Source organism: Annulohypoxylon truncatum (assembly GCF_022578515.1).
Source record: "Annulohypoxylon truncatum strain CBS 140777 unplaced genomic scaffold F4807scaffold_7, whole genome shotgun sequence".
In the NCBI taxonomy this organism is placed as follows: Eukaryota; Fungi; Ascomycota; class Sordariomycetes; order Xylariales; family Hypoxylaceae; genus Annulohypoxylon; species Annulohypoxylon truncatum.
Window position 1 is genome coordinate 117,803 of NW_025953793.1, and position 20,025 is coordinate 137,827.

The 20,025-nt window shown below is 49.5% G+C and overlaps 4 protein-coding genes across 4 annotated transcripts; 2 read left to right on the plus strand and 2 right to left on the minus strand.

Moving 5' to 3' along the window:
* Window positions 1-98: 98 nt before the first annotated feature.
* F4807DRAFT_414982 (putative NRPS-like enzyme) lies at window positions 99-5,139 on the minus strand. Its single transcript, XM_047997005.1, has 8 exons — window positions 4,850-5,139; window positions 4,102-4,661; window positions 3,808-4,046; window positions 3,595-3,757; window positions 3,283-3,538; window positions 2,904-3,067; window positions 2,252-2,735; window positions 99-2,075 (listed from the first exon to the last, which is right to left on the minus strand). Exons 2-8 carry the CDS (start codon window positions 4,399-4,401, stop codon window positions 463-465), a joined length of 3,219 nt encoding a protein of 1,072 aa, XP_047856708.1. The 5' UTR covers window positions 4,402-4,661; window positions 4,850-5,139; the 3' UTR covers window positions 99-462.
* F4807DRAFT_472506 (MFS general substrate transporter) lies at window positions 4,851-7,400 on the plus strand (the record flags this gene model as incomplete). Its single annotated transcript, XM_048003020.1, has 5 exons — window positions 4,851-4,877; window positions 5,001-5,139; window positions 5,182-5,890; window positions 5,954-6,071; window positions 6,135-7,400. The coding sequence occupies 5 exons, from the start codon at window positions 4,851-4,853 to the stop codon at window positions 6,735-6,737; spliced, it is 1,596 nt and encodes a 531-aa protein (XP_047856709.1). The 3' UTR covers window positions 6,738-7,400.
* A 341-nt stretch (window positions 7,401-7,741) lies between these two features.
* F4807DRAFT_361876 (uncharacterized protein) lies at window positions 7,742-9,242 on the minus strand. Its single transcript, XM_047995579.1, has 3 exons — window positions 8,883-9,242; window positions 8,366-8,828; window positions 7,742-8,301 (listed from the first exon to the last, which is right to left on the minus strand). The coding sequence occupies exons 1-3, from the start codon at window positions 9,070-9,072 to the stop codon at window positions 7,839-7,841; spliced, it is 1,116 nt and encodes a 371-aa protein (XP_047856710.1). The 5' UTR covers window positions 9,073-9,242; the 3' UTR covers window positions 7,742-7,838.
* A 346-nt stretch (window positions 9,243-9,588) lies between these two features.
* On the plus strand, window positions 9,589-19,588 carry F4807DRAFT_415027 (polyketide synthase). The gene is made up of 4 exons (XM_047997006.1): window positions 9,589-11,198; window positions 11,251-16,129; window positions 16,179-17,762; window positions 17,817-19,588. The coding sequence occupies exons 1-4, from the start codon at window positions 9,937-9,939 to the stop codon at window positions 18,912-18,914; spliced, it is 8,823 nt and encodes a 2,940-aa protein (XP_047856711.1). The 5' UTR covers window positions 9,589-9,936; the 3' UTR covers window positions 18,915-19,588.
* Window positions 19,589-20,025: the final 437 nt, after the last annotated feature.

A 20,025-nucleotide genomic window follows, 5' to 3' on the forward strand; every position in this document is an offset into this window, starting at 1 on the left:
TCGAGATTACTAATATGGAACTACCTATTACAAACTTTGGAACTACCTTCTTGCTGCTATCAAATTTCAGAATCGTGAGTCTAAGAGTTGGAGATGCACGTCATTAATACGTAGAAAACGGTTCGATAGTTAAAAAAGTCCATATAAGTGAGGGCCCATCATATTACAAGTATCTTAGTACAACTGAATTACTAAACCTAGATATCTCTGTCAAGTTGATATTCAAGCTATTGTAGTTGGACCGTGATACCGTTTGAACAGAATGTTTCACTGACTTTAAATCAAAATACAATCTCATCAGAAAAATGATAGCTCATTCACTAACAGACCGATTGCCATTAATGTCGGATCAGGGAAAGGGAGTCTCATAGTGACATGTCGTGTTATAGCAGGCGTGCGCAAAAGTGAATGACAAATTTGATATCCAAAGCACGATCCTCACTAATTCAAAGCTTCCTCCATTCACTGCCCTGATGAATTCTCGTTTGAAACATTCGAAGTTGATTCAATCCACTCGACAACCCACTTATACATCCATTCAAGCCCTATTGGTGATATGTCACGTAATGCTGGGCTCGCCGCGAGCGCTTGTTCAATTGACATTTGCAGCTTCGATCCAGTTGCGTCCGTGGCCCAGAGACCTTCACTGTAGAAATCAAGCAACTTGACGGCAGGATTCAACGTGGTAGTTTCACTACCACCATTACCGACCTCAGAGGACGCGCTCTGCCGGAGGCGGGAGAGCCAGGTTGCCGGCTCCACCACCTCGAGACCTCGGTTGAGATGAGAAGACTGTGCTGCTTCTATGATAGCTGGCAGGAGAGTATCCCATGCCGTCGTGTACGGATTACGCACATTAAATACCTTTGCCGCCGTGGATCGCTTGTCGTCATGCCACAAAGCAAGATCAACCAATACATCGGCCAACAGATCCAATGGAATCCAGTCTACCTCCGAGAACTGGGGACCTAAGTTCTTTGGTAGACATCCCATATGTAGGGAGCTGATGACAAGACTGGGAAGCCATTCCGATCGGTTCCAAATACCAGGCCGGCGTATGGCACCGGCAACTTGACCGATACGTGCGAAAGACACGGGGATGTCCAAGTGACGAGCCGCAGTATCGCACAGAAGTTCCGAAAGGAATTTACTACGGGCATATCCGTTGGCATGCGGAGTATCCAGCGACTCGAATACAGTCTCCGGCGTGAGGCCCTTATCATTCTCGGCTGGCCTGCCGCTGACAGCCCCAACCGACGAGACGAATAAAACACGCATTACGCGTGGGGCAGAAGAGGCTGAGAATGCAAAGAGGTTTACCAATCCGGCGAGGTGCGGCCGAAATGATTGAAGACCCAGGTTGAAATTCACTGGCCAAGCGTTGTGGACAATGAGACTCACGCGAGATCGTAAAGTTTCGGTCGTTTCTGAGCCGAGTCCCAAAGATGGTTGTGCTAGATCTGCCTGGAGAAACGTCACTCGAGAATCAAGTCCGTCTGTCTCTAATCCAGCAGAGGCAAAACGTTTGCTCTGGAGAGCTTGGCCATCCTCACTGCGATTCAGACAGAAGACATGACCGATACCAGGCCTATCAAGCAAAGCGCGCAGCACAAAGGTACCTAACGTTCCTGTGCTACCAGTCAGGATGACGTCGATTGTTTCATTTTGTTTATATGCTAAAGCTTTTGGCGGTGTAATCTGATGTATCAAACCCCGGTAAGTATCCAAGAAAGATGCCATCATATCGCGTTCGTTGGACACATCTCGCTGAGTGGTTATGGCCGCTGTGAGTTGGGCAATCGTGGGATTGTGGTATATTGTGGATAGAGCGAGTTCAGGCCGGCGGAGACCACGCCGTAAAGCACGCGTGATCTGCAATGCCTGTAATGAATCCATACCAAGATCGAAAAAGCTAGCAGATTCGTCCGGGGTTGTCCAGCCAGTAGCGGCGAGGACGTTGTCCCGAATGATCTGCGTAATAGCCTTGGTATCAGCCGGGTCTGGCGGCGACTGATCACCATCCTCTTCGAAAGCGACATCAGCATCCGCATACAGCTTGTCAATCTCGGTAGCATCTGATGGATATAAAAATTAGCCACCCATTTTCATTTTGAGTTGACAGAAGGTAATGCTTTCAGATCTATCCGGGTTATATCTTACTGCGACAAGTTAGTGCCTCTTTGTAGAAGAAAACAAGCTGAAATACTCTAGCAAGGGGGAGAGCGTTAGGCCATAGGTGTCTAGACATACCATTGAGCGATGCTAGCAGCTCGTTGGATAGTTCCCTTGCCAGCCCGAATGAATGGTTTTTCAGGTGGTACGATAAGAATTAGTGATTTCTCAACGCGTGCATGGGCAGGGGCATCTTGGTTGGCTTTCTCAACACTGGGCCATATCCTCTCAATGAGGGCGGCCTGTTCTGCTGTGGTCTGATGCGACGTAGTTGCCAGCTCTAATAACAATGCAGCTTGGAATCTTTGTGCGCCAACAACGATGGCGCCGCTCAGTTGGGGGTTAGAAGCTACAATATGCTGCTCCATCGATACCGGGTTCGTTTTTTCGCCATTGAGGAATACTATGATGTCGTCAGCCCGAGCCCTCCAGCGCCACGCATCTGGCACCGTCGGATGCTTCTCAAAGAGATCGCGTGTGCGATATTCTTTCTCAAGAAGTTCCTGGCCCTTAATGGTGAAGGCGGCCTGAGTATCAATCAAAGAATCATCGCGTCGGATCACCTTATAGGAGTCGGCGTTAGTTATTTCTCTTCTAGGTGGGGATCACGTTTCGAATGATTTGCTAGGAGTTCTGCACAAAGCACACCCTCTAAAGATATCCCTATTATAGATAGATAACCGTCATAGGCAGATCTCCAGGGGGTTTCCAGAGCTTTGAGGTATACTTACCAATTCATAGTTTCCATTGGTGACTTCATCGAAGACGGCACCAATACATGGATGGAAGCGAATATAGTGCCAGTCTTTTGCCCCAAGCTCTGTTGGCCAAAGCGAATGAGGGATGCCCACCTCGGAAGCACCCCATTGGCAACGCAGCGGCACCTTGGCGGCAACTACGCCATAGAAGGTCAGCAAGTTCATCAAGTATACGCAGACGGAGTTTTACAGTGTGAGCACCGTCCCGTCGGGTAATAGTTTCACCCAAATGAATAAAAATTCAAAAAATTCAGGGATGGATCAACATGTGGGATATCATCGAGTTACCAATGACGTGTATCTGGGAACTACAGTGATCTAATTTAGGACTTGAAGAGTGAAACATACATACCGAGATCGCCAAATGCCTGTGGCAAGTCCCCTCCGATGTAAAGAAGCAGCTCGACATGAGCTGCAACGTAATCGAGAAGGGAAGGATTCTGTGCCAGTTCGGCCACTACTGATGGCACTAATAGTGCTACCTGTGCCTGCGTCTGCCGCAGCGCGTCTACTACGCCTTGGGCTGTTGGTATAGCCGCGGCCGCTGTGGCAATGACAACATTGCCAAAAGGGATAGCGCCAAGAAGATACTGCAAAAGGCCGGCCCCCTAGAGACGCCTTATCAGGATATAGTGAGATAGGGAGGATCAAGGGGTCCACGTACATGGAATGATGGCACTGTCACCAAAATTCGCTTGCCGTGAAACGAATAGTCAATTGAACGCACACCATTCGGAGGCGCTCGCGCGCAGAAGTTCATGTGTCGTGTTGCGGATTCTTGAGTCCAGATCAGGGGTTTTGGCAAACCTGTCGATCCGGATGTGTGCCTATCAAGCATCAGAGCTGCTACAACTTACATGAGATAGGGTTCACTCACATGACCATCAACGGGTCCCAGCGTGCCTGCTCAAATGTCTTCGTGTACACATAATGGGCATAAGACGTGCCAAGGAGTTCTTCAACACTCGGTACTGTAAGTTGACGTGGCTTCACAGCCTCCGTGATTACTAGAGCCGCCGGCGGTACCGGGTCCGTCGTCACAAGAGTCCGACATTTTAGCGATTCAAAAAGTCCTTGCTGTGCCGCCGGACTGTTGCGCGGCGACGTCAGAAAGAGCTGAAGAACTACTTAGCATGCCGTTGATGTCAAATGCTAGAGCATGCAAGCCTACCACATAACCTGCTTTGACAGCCGCTATAATTAGAGCAGTCAGTCGAACATCGTTCGGTCCGACATAAGCTAAGACATCATGTTCGCCCCGTCCGAGCTGCTCCTCGAGCCAGATCGCCAACCCGTTGATCACGTTGGCAAGCTGCGCGTAAGTCACATCTCGGAAGCCTGCCTCGTATGAAGCTGGCGCGACGGGCCATAAGCCATAGATTGCATCAGGCGTCTCTCGAGCCAGTCGGTCGACAATATGTGGCAGAAGATCATTCTGCCAGCGTGAGACTTTAGCGTGTTTAGTAGCCATCGAGAATATCTGTAAACGAAATTGGGTGTGGTAGGGAAGGTGTAGAATTCAAGGTAATGTGGGGTTTGAAAGGAAATCTATGTAGGGAAGAGACAACTTGGAACCGACTTAAGTAGGTAGGTACCTACATGTAGGTAGCTCTAACATGTGGTAAAGTACAGAACTGATAAGGTACCAAAGTGCCTACCTAGGTACGTTGTGACATGGGGAAAGATGTTGGAACGGTTTGGGGGTGCTTAATGTATTGTAAGGGAGGATTCCTAATAATAGATTCAGCCCTTTCACTTCAACGCTTGTGTAACAAAAATCGAAAAACATTTGACATAATCATGTCCAATGGCGACTTGCTAACTGGAAGCCCCCCACCCCCCTTACTTACACAGAATGCTTCTACCCTCCACTATATTTTTCTGCCTTCTTAGCTAGCATTTTTATTCAGGCCACTCACCATGGAAGCATCATTGATGCCGTCTACGGCGAGTAATACGAGGATATTGGGTTCGGTTCAACAACCCACGCAAGAAACTTCTGTCGAGAATTACGGCAAGGTCTTCGAAGATGCATCCTGCGTACAGCATACAGATGTCGCCAGGTCCAAGGAAAACGAAGATGAGACAGAGGAGGAACCGGCAAGCCAAGATGAGAAAGACGCTACCATGAATGGAATGCCGCTCATCATGCTTACAGTCGGTATGATGGGCATCGTCTTCTTGATGTGTCTCGACCATTATATTCTCGGTACGTTGAAGCCCTGGGTGACCTTGACGCTGTGTTACTAAGAAAGCACTGCAGCCACGGCGATACCACGCATAACAACGGACTTCAATGCGCTACAGGATGCAGCCTGGTACAGCAGCGGATACTTCCTGACAAACATGGCCTTGCAGCCAGCTTTTGGGCAGCTGTATAAACTGTTTTCGATCAAACTCATTTTTCTCGCTTGCCTGCTAATTTTTGAGGCCGGCTCTATCCTATGTGCCTTAGCGCCGTCATCTATAGCCCTCATACTCGGCAGGATCGTCACGGGCATCGGTGGCGGCGGTCTCTATATCGGCTGTGTAGTGCTTATCGGCTACGTTGTCCCTTTGAAGCGGCGCGCCGCGTACATTTCCATGGTCACAAGCCTGGACGGAGCCGCATCTGTTGCGGGACCGCTGCTCGGAGGTGTTTTCACAGATTCATCGTTGACTTGGCGCTTCTGCTTTTGGATCAACCTTCCCATCGGCTTTGTTGCCTTTGTTGTATTGTGGTGGTATTTGCGTGACCCTCCTCAACATACAGCTGTGGCGGGATCGGTATTCCAGAGATTACTGGCTGTTGACTGGCTTAGCTTGACTCTGCTACTCGGCGGCTTCTCAATGCTATTACTTGCCCTTCAATGGGCTGGTATCGTGTACTCCTGGTCTGATCCACATATATACGGAATGCTCGTAGGAGCCAGCCTTGCCTTGATTCTCTACTTTCTTTACCAAGCCCACCAAGGAGACAAGTAAGTTCCAAGTATCAGTGAGCATCTCGTAAAGGCCATATTGGAAATCTTACCGTTCTCTAGGGCTGCTATACCATATCGCATTTTGCGCCAAAGAACTGTATTTTTCAGCGCTGCCTTCATGCTGCTCATGAACATGTTCATAGGTGCGCTGGTATACTACCTGCCCTTCCAGTTCCAGGTACAACTGTTTACTGTCTAACCGAGATTTCCTCTAGACTTTTAGCTGATACTTTGACTATAGGCCGTCCGTGGAGATAGTGCCAAAAAATCTGGGGTTGTCAACCTAGCGTTTCTTGTGCCCCTTTTGGCTTCGCCATTGGTGAGCGGGAGCGCGATCAGCCTGGTTGGTTGGTACGTACCGTTCATGTACCTGGGCAGTATCGTTGCAACAATTGGCGCTGGACTCCTGACGACCTTGAGTGGCGCTACGCCGCAGGCGAACCTTATCGCATACCAATTTCTAGCCGGCTTTGGGGGCGGCCTCTGCCACCAGATCCCCTACACGTCAATTCTTCACGTACTACCCGCGAGTGACATGGTACCAGGCAGCGCGCTATGCAGCTTCTTGAACAGTCTCGGGTCAATCCTAGGTATCATCGTAGCCCAGGTGATCTTCGCAAGCCTCCTGGCACGCAACCTTCAGGGGCTGGTCGGCGTTGACGCACAAACCGTGATCCAGGCTGGACCAACCAACATCAGCAACGTCGTATCCGGCGTAATAGCCGACAAGGTTCGTACTGCATATAACGGCGCCTTGCGGGACACTTATGTCTTGCCCGTCGTTGCGGCTGGCTTATGCTGCTTCTGTGCTGTTGGAATGGAGTGGAAGCGCATTAAGAATTAAGGAGTGTTACACTTGACAGGGTTCTAGGCATCATTCGTCCTATGTGCCTAACTCCGACGGAAAGTTGTTGACGGGTCGAGGTTAACACATGCTTAATATTACCGTAGTACAGAGACAGATATCTGCGTCGCATTAGCGTATTGTTCTCACCGTCTTACATGCATGGTATGTCAGTACCCCCCATTGGTGGGCGGTGCGTAGTTAACTAGGTAGGTACCTCATTATTGTAGCATGAAGTGCCATGAAGCTCAGAATAGTTGTTGATTAGGTCTAAGTTCCGAGGATAATCTACAGCTCCAATGATCTCTAACGTACCTAGGCACTAGTCTCGTCACCTGACAATTATGGTGGAAGGATCGATCTTGAAAAAAACCAACTAAGCTTAGATCCAATTTTCGAGGCGTTAATTTGAACCTTCCACAGTTTAAGCCGGATGGTTCAGTCTAACACGATAAGCAATTTAAATAAAAGGCTTAAAATGACTGCGTCGGCGGTAGCGGAATGAAGGCGAGGCTCTGTGTGACGCTAGAATCTCTGTGTGACCCGAAGCAGTGGTAACTGTGCCGGCTCACTACCCGATTTGCCCACAATTATATAGTACATCGCATATCCCTACAGTATCGAGGCATTTCGATAGGTCCGGCATCTCCCGCTGGGTAAGATATAACCTAAACGGGATCACCTATCTTTCTCGGCAGCCTTACGCCTTGTCGAAAGTCGTTTGTTACCTAGATTTATGTAGCGGCGTCTCCTGCAGGAGGTGGGATGGCCGTGCCGCAGGCGGGCATACCTATCTGCTTGCACTGTTCCGGCTTTGGCGCACTCCTGCGATTCCTGCAAAGAGCTTATTGGTGATGACTTTGATTGAAGTTGTGGTAGATGGTATCTCTCTCCAATGTCTAATGTAAGATGCAGTAAGCTGTGACCAACCGCCTGAGGGCTGACACGCAGCTGCACCTGTGCCTTGATCCGAGATGTATTGATTCCCCTTGCGAGCAATGGTACGCGACCATTTCCCAGATATCTCAAGCTACCATCACGTAATCATGCTGTTAATCAAAAAGGCTCTATGCATGGCGATATTAATTGCCTAGCCGCATACTAATTCCAGGATTGATGAATGACCGTAGTCCGAGTGATGCCATTTGACTGCTCATCAACCCGCTGATTGCTTGTTGAGTACACAGGCTGAGGCAACTGGCAATCGGCGCGTGAGATGATTTGGCTATCATTTTCATCCTCCCAGAGCCGCTCGAATCCATTAGTCCGTCTCGACACCCTGGTGTCTGTACTCTTGTCCATTATCCGCCCTAACTTGTAGGAATCGCCACTGGCTTGTGCTCCTTGCCCCGTTGATGCACTTGTCAGCTTGCCTCTACTCCGAGAATATCTAGCATACAATTTCTCCAGTACCGGTCGATAGACAAGCATGCATGCTGAAATGAGATAGATACCAGGCTCGGCGATTGTCCAAATGATGAGTTCTACCGCATTATACGTGGCATCGGTGAAAGAATTAGTACTATGGAACGCTTTAAATCGTAGAATAGACGCAATTAGACCGCTATAGCAACGTTAGAATTCGACCGAGAGCAGTGAGAAAGAGCAATAAGAAAAGATAAACTGACATGCTTCCAACCGCGAACGTAACTGTTAAAGCTGCCTTCAGATGCGTTGACGCGTGCAACCGCCAGACAATCGGAAGCGGGACTGAGAGCATGATGGCATCTGTTATTATATTCGGCAATGAGCTCCAGATGAACAGAGACTCCTTGTTGAGGCACTGGGTCGCTTGTACGGATGCTGAAGCCCATTGAGCTGCAAATGGCCGACAAGCAGCTAGATCCACGATAAGACTCACTATGCTGGTACAGATGAAGATGCCAGCCGTAACGCAGAGTATTACCAACACAATACGCTGAGGAAACAAGCGTCGGTACAGCACGCAGATTGCAAGCTTGGATGGCCAAATAGTCGCAAAGTACCAGGCCGAAATAGCGACCAGATACTTCAAGAAAACAGTGATAAGTTCAGGGTTTGTTATTTCGAGATAACCAGCATGGTATCCAACTGCGCCTTGTCTAACACTTCCTGCTAGTTTGTCAGCTATCCATATAGCAGATCTCCGTCTTTTCCTGCACCTACCGATAGCAAGACCTGTTGCAATAAACTGGCCCAGGAGGGCTCCGCTGACCAGCCAGTCATCAAGGCCATAAGAACTTCTAGTAAGAGAACGTGCGTAGAAGCGGAGGCCCACGGCAGCGGTCTGTAACGGCGTGAACATACTGATGAAAACCACCAGCCGCCAACCAGCGTACTCAGATGATGTTGACATTGGGCCGAATTTCAATAATACAAGTTGTGTAGTAGGTACGTTCAAAAGATAGGGGATTAAGAGGTTATAGATATCTTCGAGGACAGCGAGTAGTCTGAGATAGTACTTGTCTTAAAGCCGCAAGTGACTATTTAATTAGCCAGTAAAAGTAGCAGATAAAAGGGGTCGGAGAAAGAAAGCCATAAGGATCCGTTGTGTTGACATTGTCAGCACCAAAATAGGAGGAACCGCACACCATTATTACATAAGGTACGGAGTCTTACCGCAAGCATGGATATATGTGTTTCGATTAGGAAATGCAGGAAGTTGGCCATTTCGGGCATGTCTATGCTGTGTAATGTTAGGAACATACGACGGCATTCAAGGGTAAACCCTCGGTTGTGTCGAAACGGTGCGGATTGGTCTCGAGGAAAGAAAAAAAGCAAAAGAGAAAAAAATAAGCGAGGAAAAAAAAACCAAGGTTGTTCCCCTTGAACGTCGTACAAATGGCTTCTTCATCTCCGCCTCCCGGCGATGTTGGGGATCGGTCCAGGCGTAACGCAGCAGTAAGCTTAGGTAGGTAGTATCTATGGATAGGACTTAGAACGCTCCCCATACCCCTACATGTAGACCATATTCGAGACTGGCTTCATTCCAAGGCTCATGGCCGTCACGCTGTTAATTTCATTTGCACGAAGACGAGCGTCGGCTTCACAGAGCCTTACCAACCGATATGTTAATCTCGTAAAGTAGCCCGTCATGCCTATTTCCCTTTGCTTGTTCGTCGTATCATGAAAGCCCTGGTCTGCTTATCTTTCTCTGACATCGTTTCCAACATTGTAACAAGCCTCCGAAACAGCTCGAAGCCCCCTATCCGCTACAGATATGGCATCAACAGTGAGAGAGACGGATATACCCGTGGCTCTGGTAGGCATTTCCTGTCGATTACCAGGTAGCGCCAACTCCGTCGACGAACTATGGGATCTCCTGAAGAGAGGCGGCGAGAGTTGGACTCCGGTTCCAAGTGACCGATTCAACCAGGCTGCCTTTCACCATCCAAGCGCCGATGATCCTAATGGAACGAGTAATCACCAAGGCGGGCACTTCATCGACGGAGATGTGCGGGACTTCGACCATTCTTTCTTCCGGATATCGCCTCAACAGGCGGCCGCTATGGACCCGCAGCAACGAATTCTTCTCGAGATGTCGTATGAGGCACTCGAGAACGCTGGTTGGCTTAACGAGGATCTCACCGGAACGAGCACCGCTGTTTACGTTGCCGATTTTACAGCAGACTTCAATCGAAATCTGTATAAAGACACACTCGACCTACCAACATACTACGCTACCGGTGCTGAAAAGGCCATTTTGGCCAATCGGATCTCGTACCATTTTGACTTACGGGGACCCTCGATAACACTGAATACCGCATGCTCTGGCGGCCTTGTAGCTATGCACCAGGCCTGTCGGAGCCTGCGAGATGGCGAGTCGACTGCGGCTATAGTAGCCGCCGCCAATCTGACCTTAGGTCCGGATCACCATATTGGTATGAGCAATATGCATTTAATCAGCGGAACTGGGCGTAGTTATCCGTTCGATATCAGGGGGGAAGGCTACGGACGCGGAGAGGGCTTTGTTGTATTCGCACTGAAGCGTCTCGATCATGCCCTCAGGGATCGTGACCCTGTCCGCGCCATTATTTGTGGCACCGCCGTAAATCAAGACGGCTATACACCAGCCGGTATTACACATCCGAACGGCAAAGCCCAGGCGGACCTTATACGTACCGCATATGCTATGAGTGGCCTAAAGCCGGAAGATATAGCGTACGTTGAGGCTCACGGCACCGGGACAGATGCCGGCGACCGGGAGGAGTTGGCTGCTCTGGCCGATGTCTTCACGAGCTCGGCCCGTGCTGTACCCCTATATGTTGGATCTATCAAGGGCAATATTGGACATACTGAGAATACCAGCGGCCTTGCTAGCGTGCTTAAGGCGGTATTGATATTAGAACACAAACTCATACCACCAGTCGCGGGCTTCTCTATTCCTAAGCCTGGCCTTCCCCTAGACCAGATGCGCATACCTGATAAATTGATATCGTGGCCGCACATCGACGGAGTCGTACCTCGCATATCCATTAACAGGTAAGGCTCTATTCTGTCCTGTTTTCATGTTTTGACCTAACACTAGTATCAGCTTTGGATTCGGAGGCACGAACTGTCATGCAATTCTTGAACAGGGGCCTCGCGCACCACCACGAACATCGCCTGACCGCCGAGCTAGAGTCCCTCGACTCTTCATGCTATCGGCGTACTCACGGTTATCACTAGCCGCCATGATCAAAGCTCATCATGAATGGCTTGATTCTCATCCGGATGTAGACTTAGCGGACCTGTCCTATACGCTTTGTCACCGGCGCTCGCGATTACCATGGCGGTTCAGTTGTGTAGCCGACGACCGATCATCGCTGCTAAACAAGCTACACCAGGGGCTAAGCACGACGCCAAGAAAGCCCGCTTCATCAGTTCCATCCATCATGTTCGTCTTCACCGGCCAAGGCGCTCAATGGGCAGGCATGGGGCGTGAGCTCCTGGCGAATACCACGCTGCCAAACGTCTTCCGGGATTCTTTGCGCACGTCACGCGGCATACTATGTACGGAGCTTGGAGCGAAGTGGGATCTCGAGACCGAACTTCTCCGCGACGCTACATCGACGCTCCTGAACACAGCCGAACTAGCCCAGCCGGCTACGACGGCGGTTCAGATCGCGCTTGTCGAGTTGCTCCGCTCTCAGGGTATACGACCTCAGATAGTAGTCGGCCACTCCAGCGGGGAGATCGCTGGCGCCTATGCGGCGGGTTACATCTCGCATCGCGCCGCCCTGGAAATTGCCTACCACCGCGGCCGCGTATCCGGGCTTTCTAAGCTTAAGGGTCTACCGCATGGCGCCATGATGTCTGTGGGCCTGAGCGAGAGTGAAGTCGCGCCTTATTGCAATACTTTAACAAAAGGGGTCGCTAGTATCGCGTGCGTCAACAGTCCCACCAACGTCACCATTTCCGGAGACTCAGATGCTGTTGACGAGCTCGCAACCCGACTGAGGGCTAGTTCCGAGGGTACATTTCTTCGGCGTTTGGTGGTGGATACGGCTTATCACTCTTACCACATGCAAGCTGTAGCTGAAGACTACAGAGCTAGTCTTGGCAAGCTACAAGCCGGCGACGTGCTGCCGGGCAGTAATGATGTTACCTTTATATCATCAGTAACAGGCACTCACAAGTCATCTTGCTTCAATAGTGAGTACTGGACTACCAACCTCGTGTCTCCTGTTCGCTTTTGCGATGCTATCCAAACACTGGCTCGCGATGAAGCTGCGAGAGGGTTTGGACGCCCTCTGGTCTTTATTGAGATTGGACCGCACCCAGCACTCGCTGGGCCAGTCCGCCAAACTCTTGCGCAGTCGAGCTTCTCTAAGCTCGAGTTTGACTACTATTCTGTTCTACAAAGGAAAGTTTGTGCCGTCACAAGTGCCTTGACGCTTGCTTCTAACCTATTTGAGCATTCAATGAAGCTCGTCATCGACGCCGTCTCGACGCTATCCTCGGAATTCCAGACTGCCAACATGCTGACAGACCTCCCATCTTACCCTTGGGATCATTCGACTAAGCATTGGCACGAATCCAGAGTCAGTTTCGAATATCGTATGCGCAAGGATCCGTACCATGATCTATTGGGAGTGCGTGTTGCTGATTCAACGACGATTGAGCCGCGCTGGCGACATATGGTTAGCATATCTACTTTGCCTTGGCTATCCCATCATGTAGTCGATGGTCTAGTCATCTTCCCAGGGTCAGGCTACTTATGTATGGCAGTCGAAGCGGTCAGACAACTCTGCCGCGAATACTACCCTTTGCAGTCACTCGAGACGATCGCCCTGGATGACATTACCTTCCTACGAGCCTTGGTCATACCCGAACCCCCTCAGCGTACGGAAGTGCAGCTGAGCCTGAAGCTGCAATCTGGCAAGGAATTTGCCTTTGCTTTCTCTATTTCTGCTCTATCTGACGGTGCGTGGCACGAACACTGCAGAGGCGTCATTGAGGGCGTTTTATTCAGTAACAAGAACAGTGGGCCAGAAGAGGTGTCACCCCTTAATGGGGTAGAATCGGTGCGTAGAGGCCTAAACCTTGGCTCTATTGAGCTCTATCGTGAACTCGTTGGAGCGGGTAATGAATATGGGCCAACGTTTGCAAGCATCAAATCGCTCACAATGGCTTCGGATCTTTCACAAGCTACAGCAGAGATTAATGTTAGTGATACTGCAGCCACTATGCCAGCACAACATCAAGAGCCTCATCTCATTCATCCATCTACCCTTGACGCTATATTTCACACAGCATTGCCCTTGGTAGGACGCCGTCTGGGTGCCGGTGCGGTCATGCCAGTTCATATTGATGAGTTGCTGCTATCGGTACACGCAATGGCGATGGTGACCAGCCCCGGTGATAGGATATCCGTATCGACAAAGGTCACATCCGGTGAGTTTCGTACTATGTACTCTGGAATCTCTGCTCTTGCCGGCAACATCCCAATACTATCGGCCTCGGGTATTGAGTTGAGGAGTCTGGGACAGCAAATACACCGGGATGGATCTACTGGGAAAGCTGGTATTTGCTATGAGCTTGAGTGGAAACCTGATATAGATCATCTTCGGCCTCAGGATCTACCATCAAATCCGGGCCTAAGCGATGTAGTCAGCTACATCTGCTTCAAGAATGCCAAGCTCGCGGTCCTTGAACTCGGTGGCGGGCGCGGAGATCTGTCCACGGTCTTTCTCAACGCTGTCAGCATACACCAAGGGCAGATAGGCTCATATGACTTTGTGGACTCTACATCCGCACTGTTTGACGATGCGCAACGGCAACTTCATGGCCACTCAATTCATTACAGAACCATGGACCCTGTCGCGAATCCTGTCGCGCAAGGATTCAAGCCGCAGCATTACGATGTCGTCATGGTCTCAAAACCCGAATATGCCCGCCAGACCGGAGTGCTTTTGAGCACAGGCGGCATGCTCATATTGAACTCGCTTGAGGATACTTGGCTCACTGCTTCACGAGGAGCATCGATAGATTTCGAGTCGAAGCTAGTCGTCTGTGATGAAGGCCAATACAGGCAGGTCGCGTTTCCCATAGCTGGTGGCCAAGGACCACACTTATCACACAACATCCAGATCTTGACTCGTTCGCCGACTGATTCCCCGTCCTCGTGGACCACTATGATTGCTAAAGGGTTACGAGACCTTGGCAACATTGTATCGCTAGAGTCGTTGGGTACAGGTTCGACTAGAATTAAAGACGACCATTATTACGTTATAGTTGATGATGAACAACAGTCGATGCTCTCCGATCGCGATTGTTTCACCGCCGTAATAGCTCTTTTGAGACAGCCAGTCCAGATCATCTGGCTTAGCCTTGACGAACCTTCGTCAATGCATCAAATCACCGGCATTGCCCGCACTGCTCATGCCGAGAATGATGATCTTCGTTTGATTACAATCCATGCCTCATCAACTTTACTCGGCCAAGACCGTATTCTTCAAGTTCTTAGTAGCTGCGTTAGTCGCAGTCTTGCCGGACAGCCCACGACAGATTGGGAGCGTGAATATAGAATAACAGGTGACGGCACCGTTCTTATACCGCGTGTTCGTCGAAGTGAGCGGTTAAATCGTGCTATCCAGACAAATGACGATCTCCCCGAAACCGAACTGCGTCGGTTCAGGGACAGCACGCGGCCACTTGTCCTTTCTCTCCCTAGGAATGATCATACTACTACCGAACCTCTGTTCGTTGAAGACGAAACTGCCAAGACCACACCACTGGGAATTCATGAAGTCGAGATTGAGACTGAGGCCTTTGTACTATCCAAGTCGCGTCGGGCGACAGGGCTCGGCGAATTTGCAGGGAATATCACACGGATCGGCGCGAATGTCAAAGGCCTGTCCCTAGGTGATAGCGTCGTAGCTCTCGGATCGACCATTGGTGCCAGCCATCCACGAATTTCTATTGATCGCGTCGGCCATATTAAGGGGCGCATCTCTCCCAGCACGGCTGTAGCGTACCTCATGAACCTCATAAGTGCTTCATATTCGCTGCATACTCTCGCCCGGTTGCAGCCCACGGAAGTGATCTTGATCCATGGTGCCTCAAGTGCAAATGGGAGAGCTACAGTGGCTGTCGCACGTGCTATAGGTGCTCATGTCATGATCACAGCTTCTAGCCTTGCTGAGGCCAAGCAACTAGAAGACCAGCTTGGTGTACGACCCAGCGATATATTCATTAGTCGTCGTTCGCCTCGCAGACAATCTCCACGAGACGTATATGCTGGTACCCTAGATGCCATCGTCCTGGCCAGCAGCGACAGCGTGCCTATCGAGATATTGGGCTACCTCAGACCTTTCACGTGTATCATCTCCATGTCGCAAACAGTGCAAGATATTGCGAAGTTTCCACCAAACACAACATTCCATCATTTTAACATCGTAGAATTACTCCAAGCTTGCCCAGACTTGATAAATAGCCTCATGGAGAAGACTTCCGTCGCACTTGAGTACCTTCCAGTAAGCGATTTAGAGCCCTATACTCGTGATATTTCACAAGTTTCAGAGGCACTGCGGCTTGTCCGGACCGGAGCCTATGATCAGATAACGTTACGCGCCGGGGCTGACTCAATTGTGCCAACTGCAATGCAACCAGGTAAAGGTCGATTCGACTGGGGCAAAGAGGACGCTTCGTACGTGCTCGCTGGTGGTCTAGGCGATCTTGGTCGACGTCTTCTAATCCTTATGGCGCGACGGGGGGCAAAGTTCCTCGTTACCCTCTCACGACGTGCTATTAGCACTGAGGACTACCATGAATTACAAGCACAGCTTCAAGCAATACTTCCAGGCTGTATTCTTCATTGCCTCAAATGTGATATAACATCAGAGGTCAGTGTACGTAATGCCGCCAAAAACTTGATCCGAATGGGAGTACCTCCCGTACGAGGTGTGATCCAGTCGGCCGTAATACTTCAGGTGAGTAAAATCCTTATGATTTCAAAGCTATCAAGGCTGATTGTTACAGGATCGGACGCTCGAATCGATGACATATGACGATTTCTTGCTTGCGAGCCAAGTCAAAGTCGAGGGTACGCATACGCTTGAGCGTGTTTTCGCTTCGCCTCATCTAGAGTTCCTCCTTATGCTCTCATCCGCTGTTAATATAGTGGGTGCCAGCGGCCAGGCTAACTATAATGCTGGCAATTCAGTCCAGGATGCCATGGCCCAGAACGGCAGAAACGTATCATACCATCTCATCTCTCTCAACATCGGGTGGATCGAAGACGCCATTCATACCGCCGATAATAATGCCCGGTTGACCGGTCTCCGTCGTTCTGGTCTCAGAGCTGTTAGTCATGAAGAGTTATCGCGTTACTTCGATTATATCTTAGGAACAATAAACACAGATTCTCGTATGGCCCAGGCCATCATCGGGTTTGACGCTATGTCGCTCGCCCAAGCAACTGCTCGCAACAGCAATATATATTCAGCTATGTTCCGGCATGTTCGAGAGGAACCATCTAATGAACAGCCTCTGGAATCAACGGAGACTACTCACTCCTCTTTTCAAGAAGTCTTATCCATCGGTAGTGCCAGCTTAGCTGTTGATTTTATCACCAATGCTATGACCACGCAGCTAGCAAAACTGATCGCAACTGATGTGAATCGCGTTAGAGACCACGAAGGCTCCATCCTTGGCCTCGGACTTGATTCGCTTGTCGCCATAGAATTGCGCAACTGGCTGATGCGGGAATTCGATGCACCTTTGCAGTCATCCGAACTCATGATTGATCAACCCATTCGTGCTCTCGCTGAGAAGGTGGCAGCTCGTTCCCGCATAGCCTCTTCAGTATCAGCGAACACATCAAGCAGTGAAGTCGGCTCCGAATACGACGGTGAGAAAGAGGTGATGTCGCCAATTACGAATATGAGTGCATCTGCAGACCTAAAAGTCCAACAGAACGATCTCCCGCCCCTCGGGTTTCCTACGCTTGAAGAAACTCTGCACTTATTTCAAGAATCTCGTTGTGCGATCGATCCCCTCGAAGACCAAAAAGACACGATTACCGCAATTCAGGAGTTTCTGGGAGGCCAAGGTCCATTATCGCAGCAGCGTGTCGAAGAATCAACGCCCAGTGATCTTGCTGAAATATATGATCGTCAAATATATCTTGAGAGACGTGAGCCCCTTCAAGACTATAGCGAATATACAGTGGGTCATGCGTTAGATGCACCAGCTCATTCGCAGGCAGAGCGCGCAGCTATCGTCACAACAGCCGCTGTCAACTATTCGCGTCGCTTAAGCACAGGCAACATAGCCCCGGACACAGTCCATGGTATGCCAGTGAATACAGAAGCGCGTAACTGGCTATTCTACGCGACGCGCAAGCCAGGCCTCGAGAAAGACTGCATGGAACGCTATGCACCTAGTCAAAACGTTGCCGTCCTGAGACGAGGTCACGTTTTCCAATTAATGCTCCCTGACCCCAATATGCCAATACATCTGCCAGCGGTGCTCGCGGCATACATTGCAATTCTCGAGGCTTCGGAAGAGCCGCAATTATCCATTTGTACCTTAACCGCTGATGAACGTAGTTCGTGGACCATGGTGCGTTATTCGCTCCCCTTCTCTGTTGTGTAATGCTAACCGCTTTCTTCGAAGATGCGTAATGAGCTGGAGCTTGATCCTAATAACAGCGCAACTCTAGCCGCCATTGATGCGGCAGCATTTGTAGTGTGTTTAGATGATGAAGCACCGCAGAGCCCCGGAGAACGCCATGTGCAGTATCTTTGGAACGGCTGTGACCATCCTCTCACGAATCGATGGCTGGATAAGACTGTCCAATTCGTCGTGACCGCCAATGGCTTGTCGGCAGGGGTCTATGAGCACACCAAGATTGATGCCCTGGACGTTCGTTCGCTTCATAAGGAAGTTGTGGATGCGCTGTTTGACGAATCCTCTGGTTGTGTGGCTTCTTTCCCATCTACTGCATATCCCATTCATGAGCATACTTGGAAACCAAGCCCAACCATCACCCGTCATGTTGAACTCGTCAAGCAGCGGTGCTCATCGTATGGTCCCATTGACCATCAGACCACAGATATCAGCAGCCTAGGCATGATATCGCTAGGGAACACCAGAGCATCCCCTCACGCTACTGCTCATCTTACTGTGCTCCTAGCAGTATATCTTGTCGATGGCGCGATACGACCAGCTTGGGAGATTGTATCCCTGAGCACTTTCGCCCACGGTCGCCTCGACTGGGTCCAGACTGTTTCTTCGCCTGTTCGAACCTTCATAGAGGCGGTCGCCAACGGAAACGATTCAAAAGCCTGTCTGCGATCTCTATTCGATGCCGCCGCTATGACGTACTCGCAGGCCATATCATCTGCGGCGCGCGGGTGTGGCTTTGTTAATCACATGTACGCGCTACTAGGAGTCGTAAAAGCCGAGGAGCGCGAGAATGCAAGCGAAATACCTTCGCTCTTCCGCACGGCTGCTTGGAACGCGACTCGACGTGGTGGACCCGGACAGGACCTTAAGATCGGCTTCATGCCGGATGAAGATCCAGCACACGCGCATATTTGGGATGAAGGCGGATTTCTCGTGGACGGCGACCGCGGCACTTACGTGCATTGTACGGTCCGTGAGCATCACACCTCATTTTCGGTTTTTGCGCGTCCTGCGTACGCTACTGTTGTAGGTGAATCACTACAGCGCGCTGCAGCAATGATCGCACACATTTTGATGACGCAATAAGCTTTCTCCAGTTGAGAATGAAATGTTCCATCTACCTTTCTATAATTTCATTATATGTCACATGCATACGCGGGGATTTGCATACGTACTGGAAGCTGTTGCTTACGAAACTACTTAGGTTAAACCATTCGTTACCTACCGGGTAAAGTGGGGCATTCAGGGGATAACGAGAAAAGACAACAGTGGCTAAATCCTCTTATTCAACTTAGAGTATCAATGATACGCAAAAGAAATAATGACTTACGCCTCCCTTTTTAATAAGCTTTATTTATTAGCAAAGTATACGAAGGAAGTAGTGGTACCTACAAGTTCACCTAAGCATCCATCTATAACTGTGGGAGAAAATGTAACGAGTGGAACGATTCAATCTTTCTAAGATCTACTATTCCTCATGGCGGGAACTTGCATGCTAAAGGTAAATCATCCCCGTTTGCTATGGCGTCCCTCGTACTTCGAAATTCTAAGTAGAAGAGTAAAGAGCTTTTTGGAAGAAATCGTCCATCATATTTTGGAATTGGTAGGTACCTATGATACAATATCATCAAACGTAACCAGTGACTAGAGTGGTAGTGAAGTCCTGGGGGAATACTTATCACTACAAAGTATCAAGTGTATACACAAATAGTAGGAGATTCAACGAACATGTAATAGCTAAAAGAACTAATCAAATCTACCTTACATGTTTATACATAATATCACTTCGTGTTATGCTTCCTATCTTGTTTATTCCGTCATGAGCTTCCATGAGTAAAATAAATGCTGCCATTTGAGTATCAAATAATGTCTGCCTATATCCTTATCCCTGTATCGTTGAGCAAAGAGATCAGCTTATTTTCCTAAAAGATTCACAATTATCGAGATTTTTCTTATAATAGCGTACCTAGGATGCTTGATAAATACTACGTTGTTTTCGAAAGGCTTGTGCGACTCCAAAGAGTCGGCCTTAATGACATTATAGATGTACTTAAAACTAGCATCTTTCCTTATAAGTGGCTGTGTAATTCGTATTGATAGATAGCATCGGAAGATTATTGTGATCGGAAAGTTCAGCTCCTGGTGATAGTTCAGCTTGTTGCTCAGCCTCAATATACAAAACTATCCGGTAGGTATG

What these genes read in the sequence shown, in the direction of transcription:
- F4807DRAFT_414982 (XM_047997005.1), bottom strand. Translation starts at nt 4,401, where the DNA reads ATGGCTACTAAACACGCTAAAGTCTCACGCTGGCAGAATGATCTTCTG. An exon ending in TGGGACCCGTTGATGGTCAT is followed by an intron (nt 3,758 to 3,807) that starts GTGAGTGAACCC and finishes GATGCTTGATAG; the next exon opens with GCACACATCCGGATCGACAG. An exon ending in AGCTGCTAGCATCGCTCAAT is followed by an intron (nt 2,076 to 2,251) that starts GGTATGTCTAGA and finishes TATATCCATCAG; the next exon opens with ATGCTACCGAGATTGACAAG.
- F4807DRAFT_361876 (XM_047995579.1), bottom strand. Translation starts at nt 9,072, where the DNA reads ATGTCAACATCATCTGAGTACGCTGGTTGGCGGCTGGTGGTTTTCATC. An exon ending in TGCAACAGGTCTTGCTATCG is followed by an intron (nt 8,829 to 8,882) that starts GTAGGTGCAGGA and finishes ACAAACTAGCAG; the next exon opens with GAAGTGTTAGACAAGGCGCA. An exon ending in ACGTTCGCGGTTGGAAGCAT is followed by an intron (nt 8,302 to 8,365) that starts GTCAGTTTATCT and finishes ACGTTGCTATAG; the next exon opens with CGGTCTAATTGCGTCTATTC.
- F4807DRAFT_415027 (XM_047997006.1), top strand. Translation starts at nt 9,937, where the DNA reads ATGGCATCAACAGTGAGAGAGACGGATATACCCGTGGCTCTGGTAGGC. An exon ending in CCTCGCATATCCATTAACAG is followed by an intron (nt 11,199 to 11,250) that starts GTAAGGCTCTAT and finishes CACTAGTATCAG; the next exon opens with CTTTGGATTCGGAGGCACGA. An exon ending in AGTCGGCCGTAATACTTCAG is followed by an intron (nt 16,130 to 16,178) that starts GTGAGTAAAATC and finishes TGATTGTTACAG; the next exon opens with GATCGGACGCTCGAATCGAT.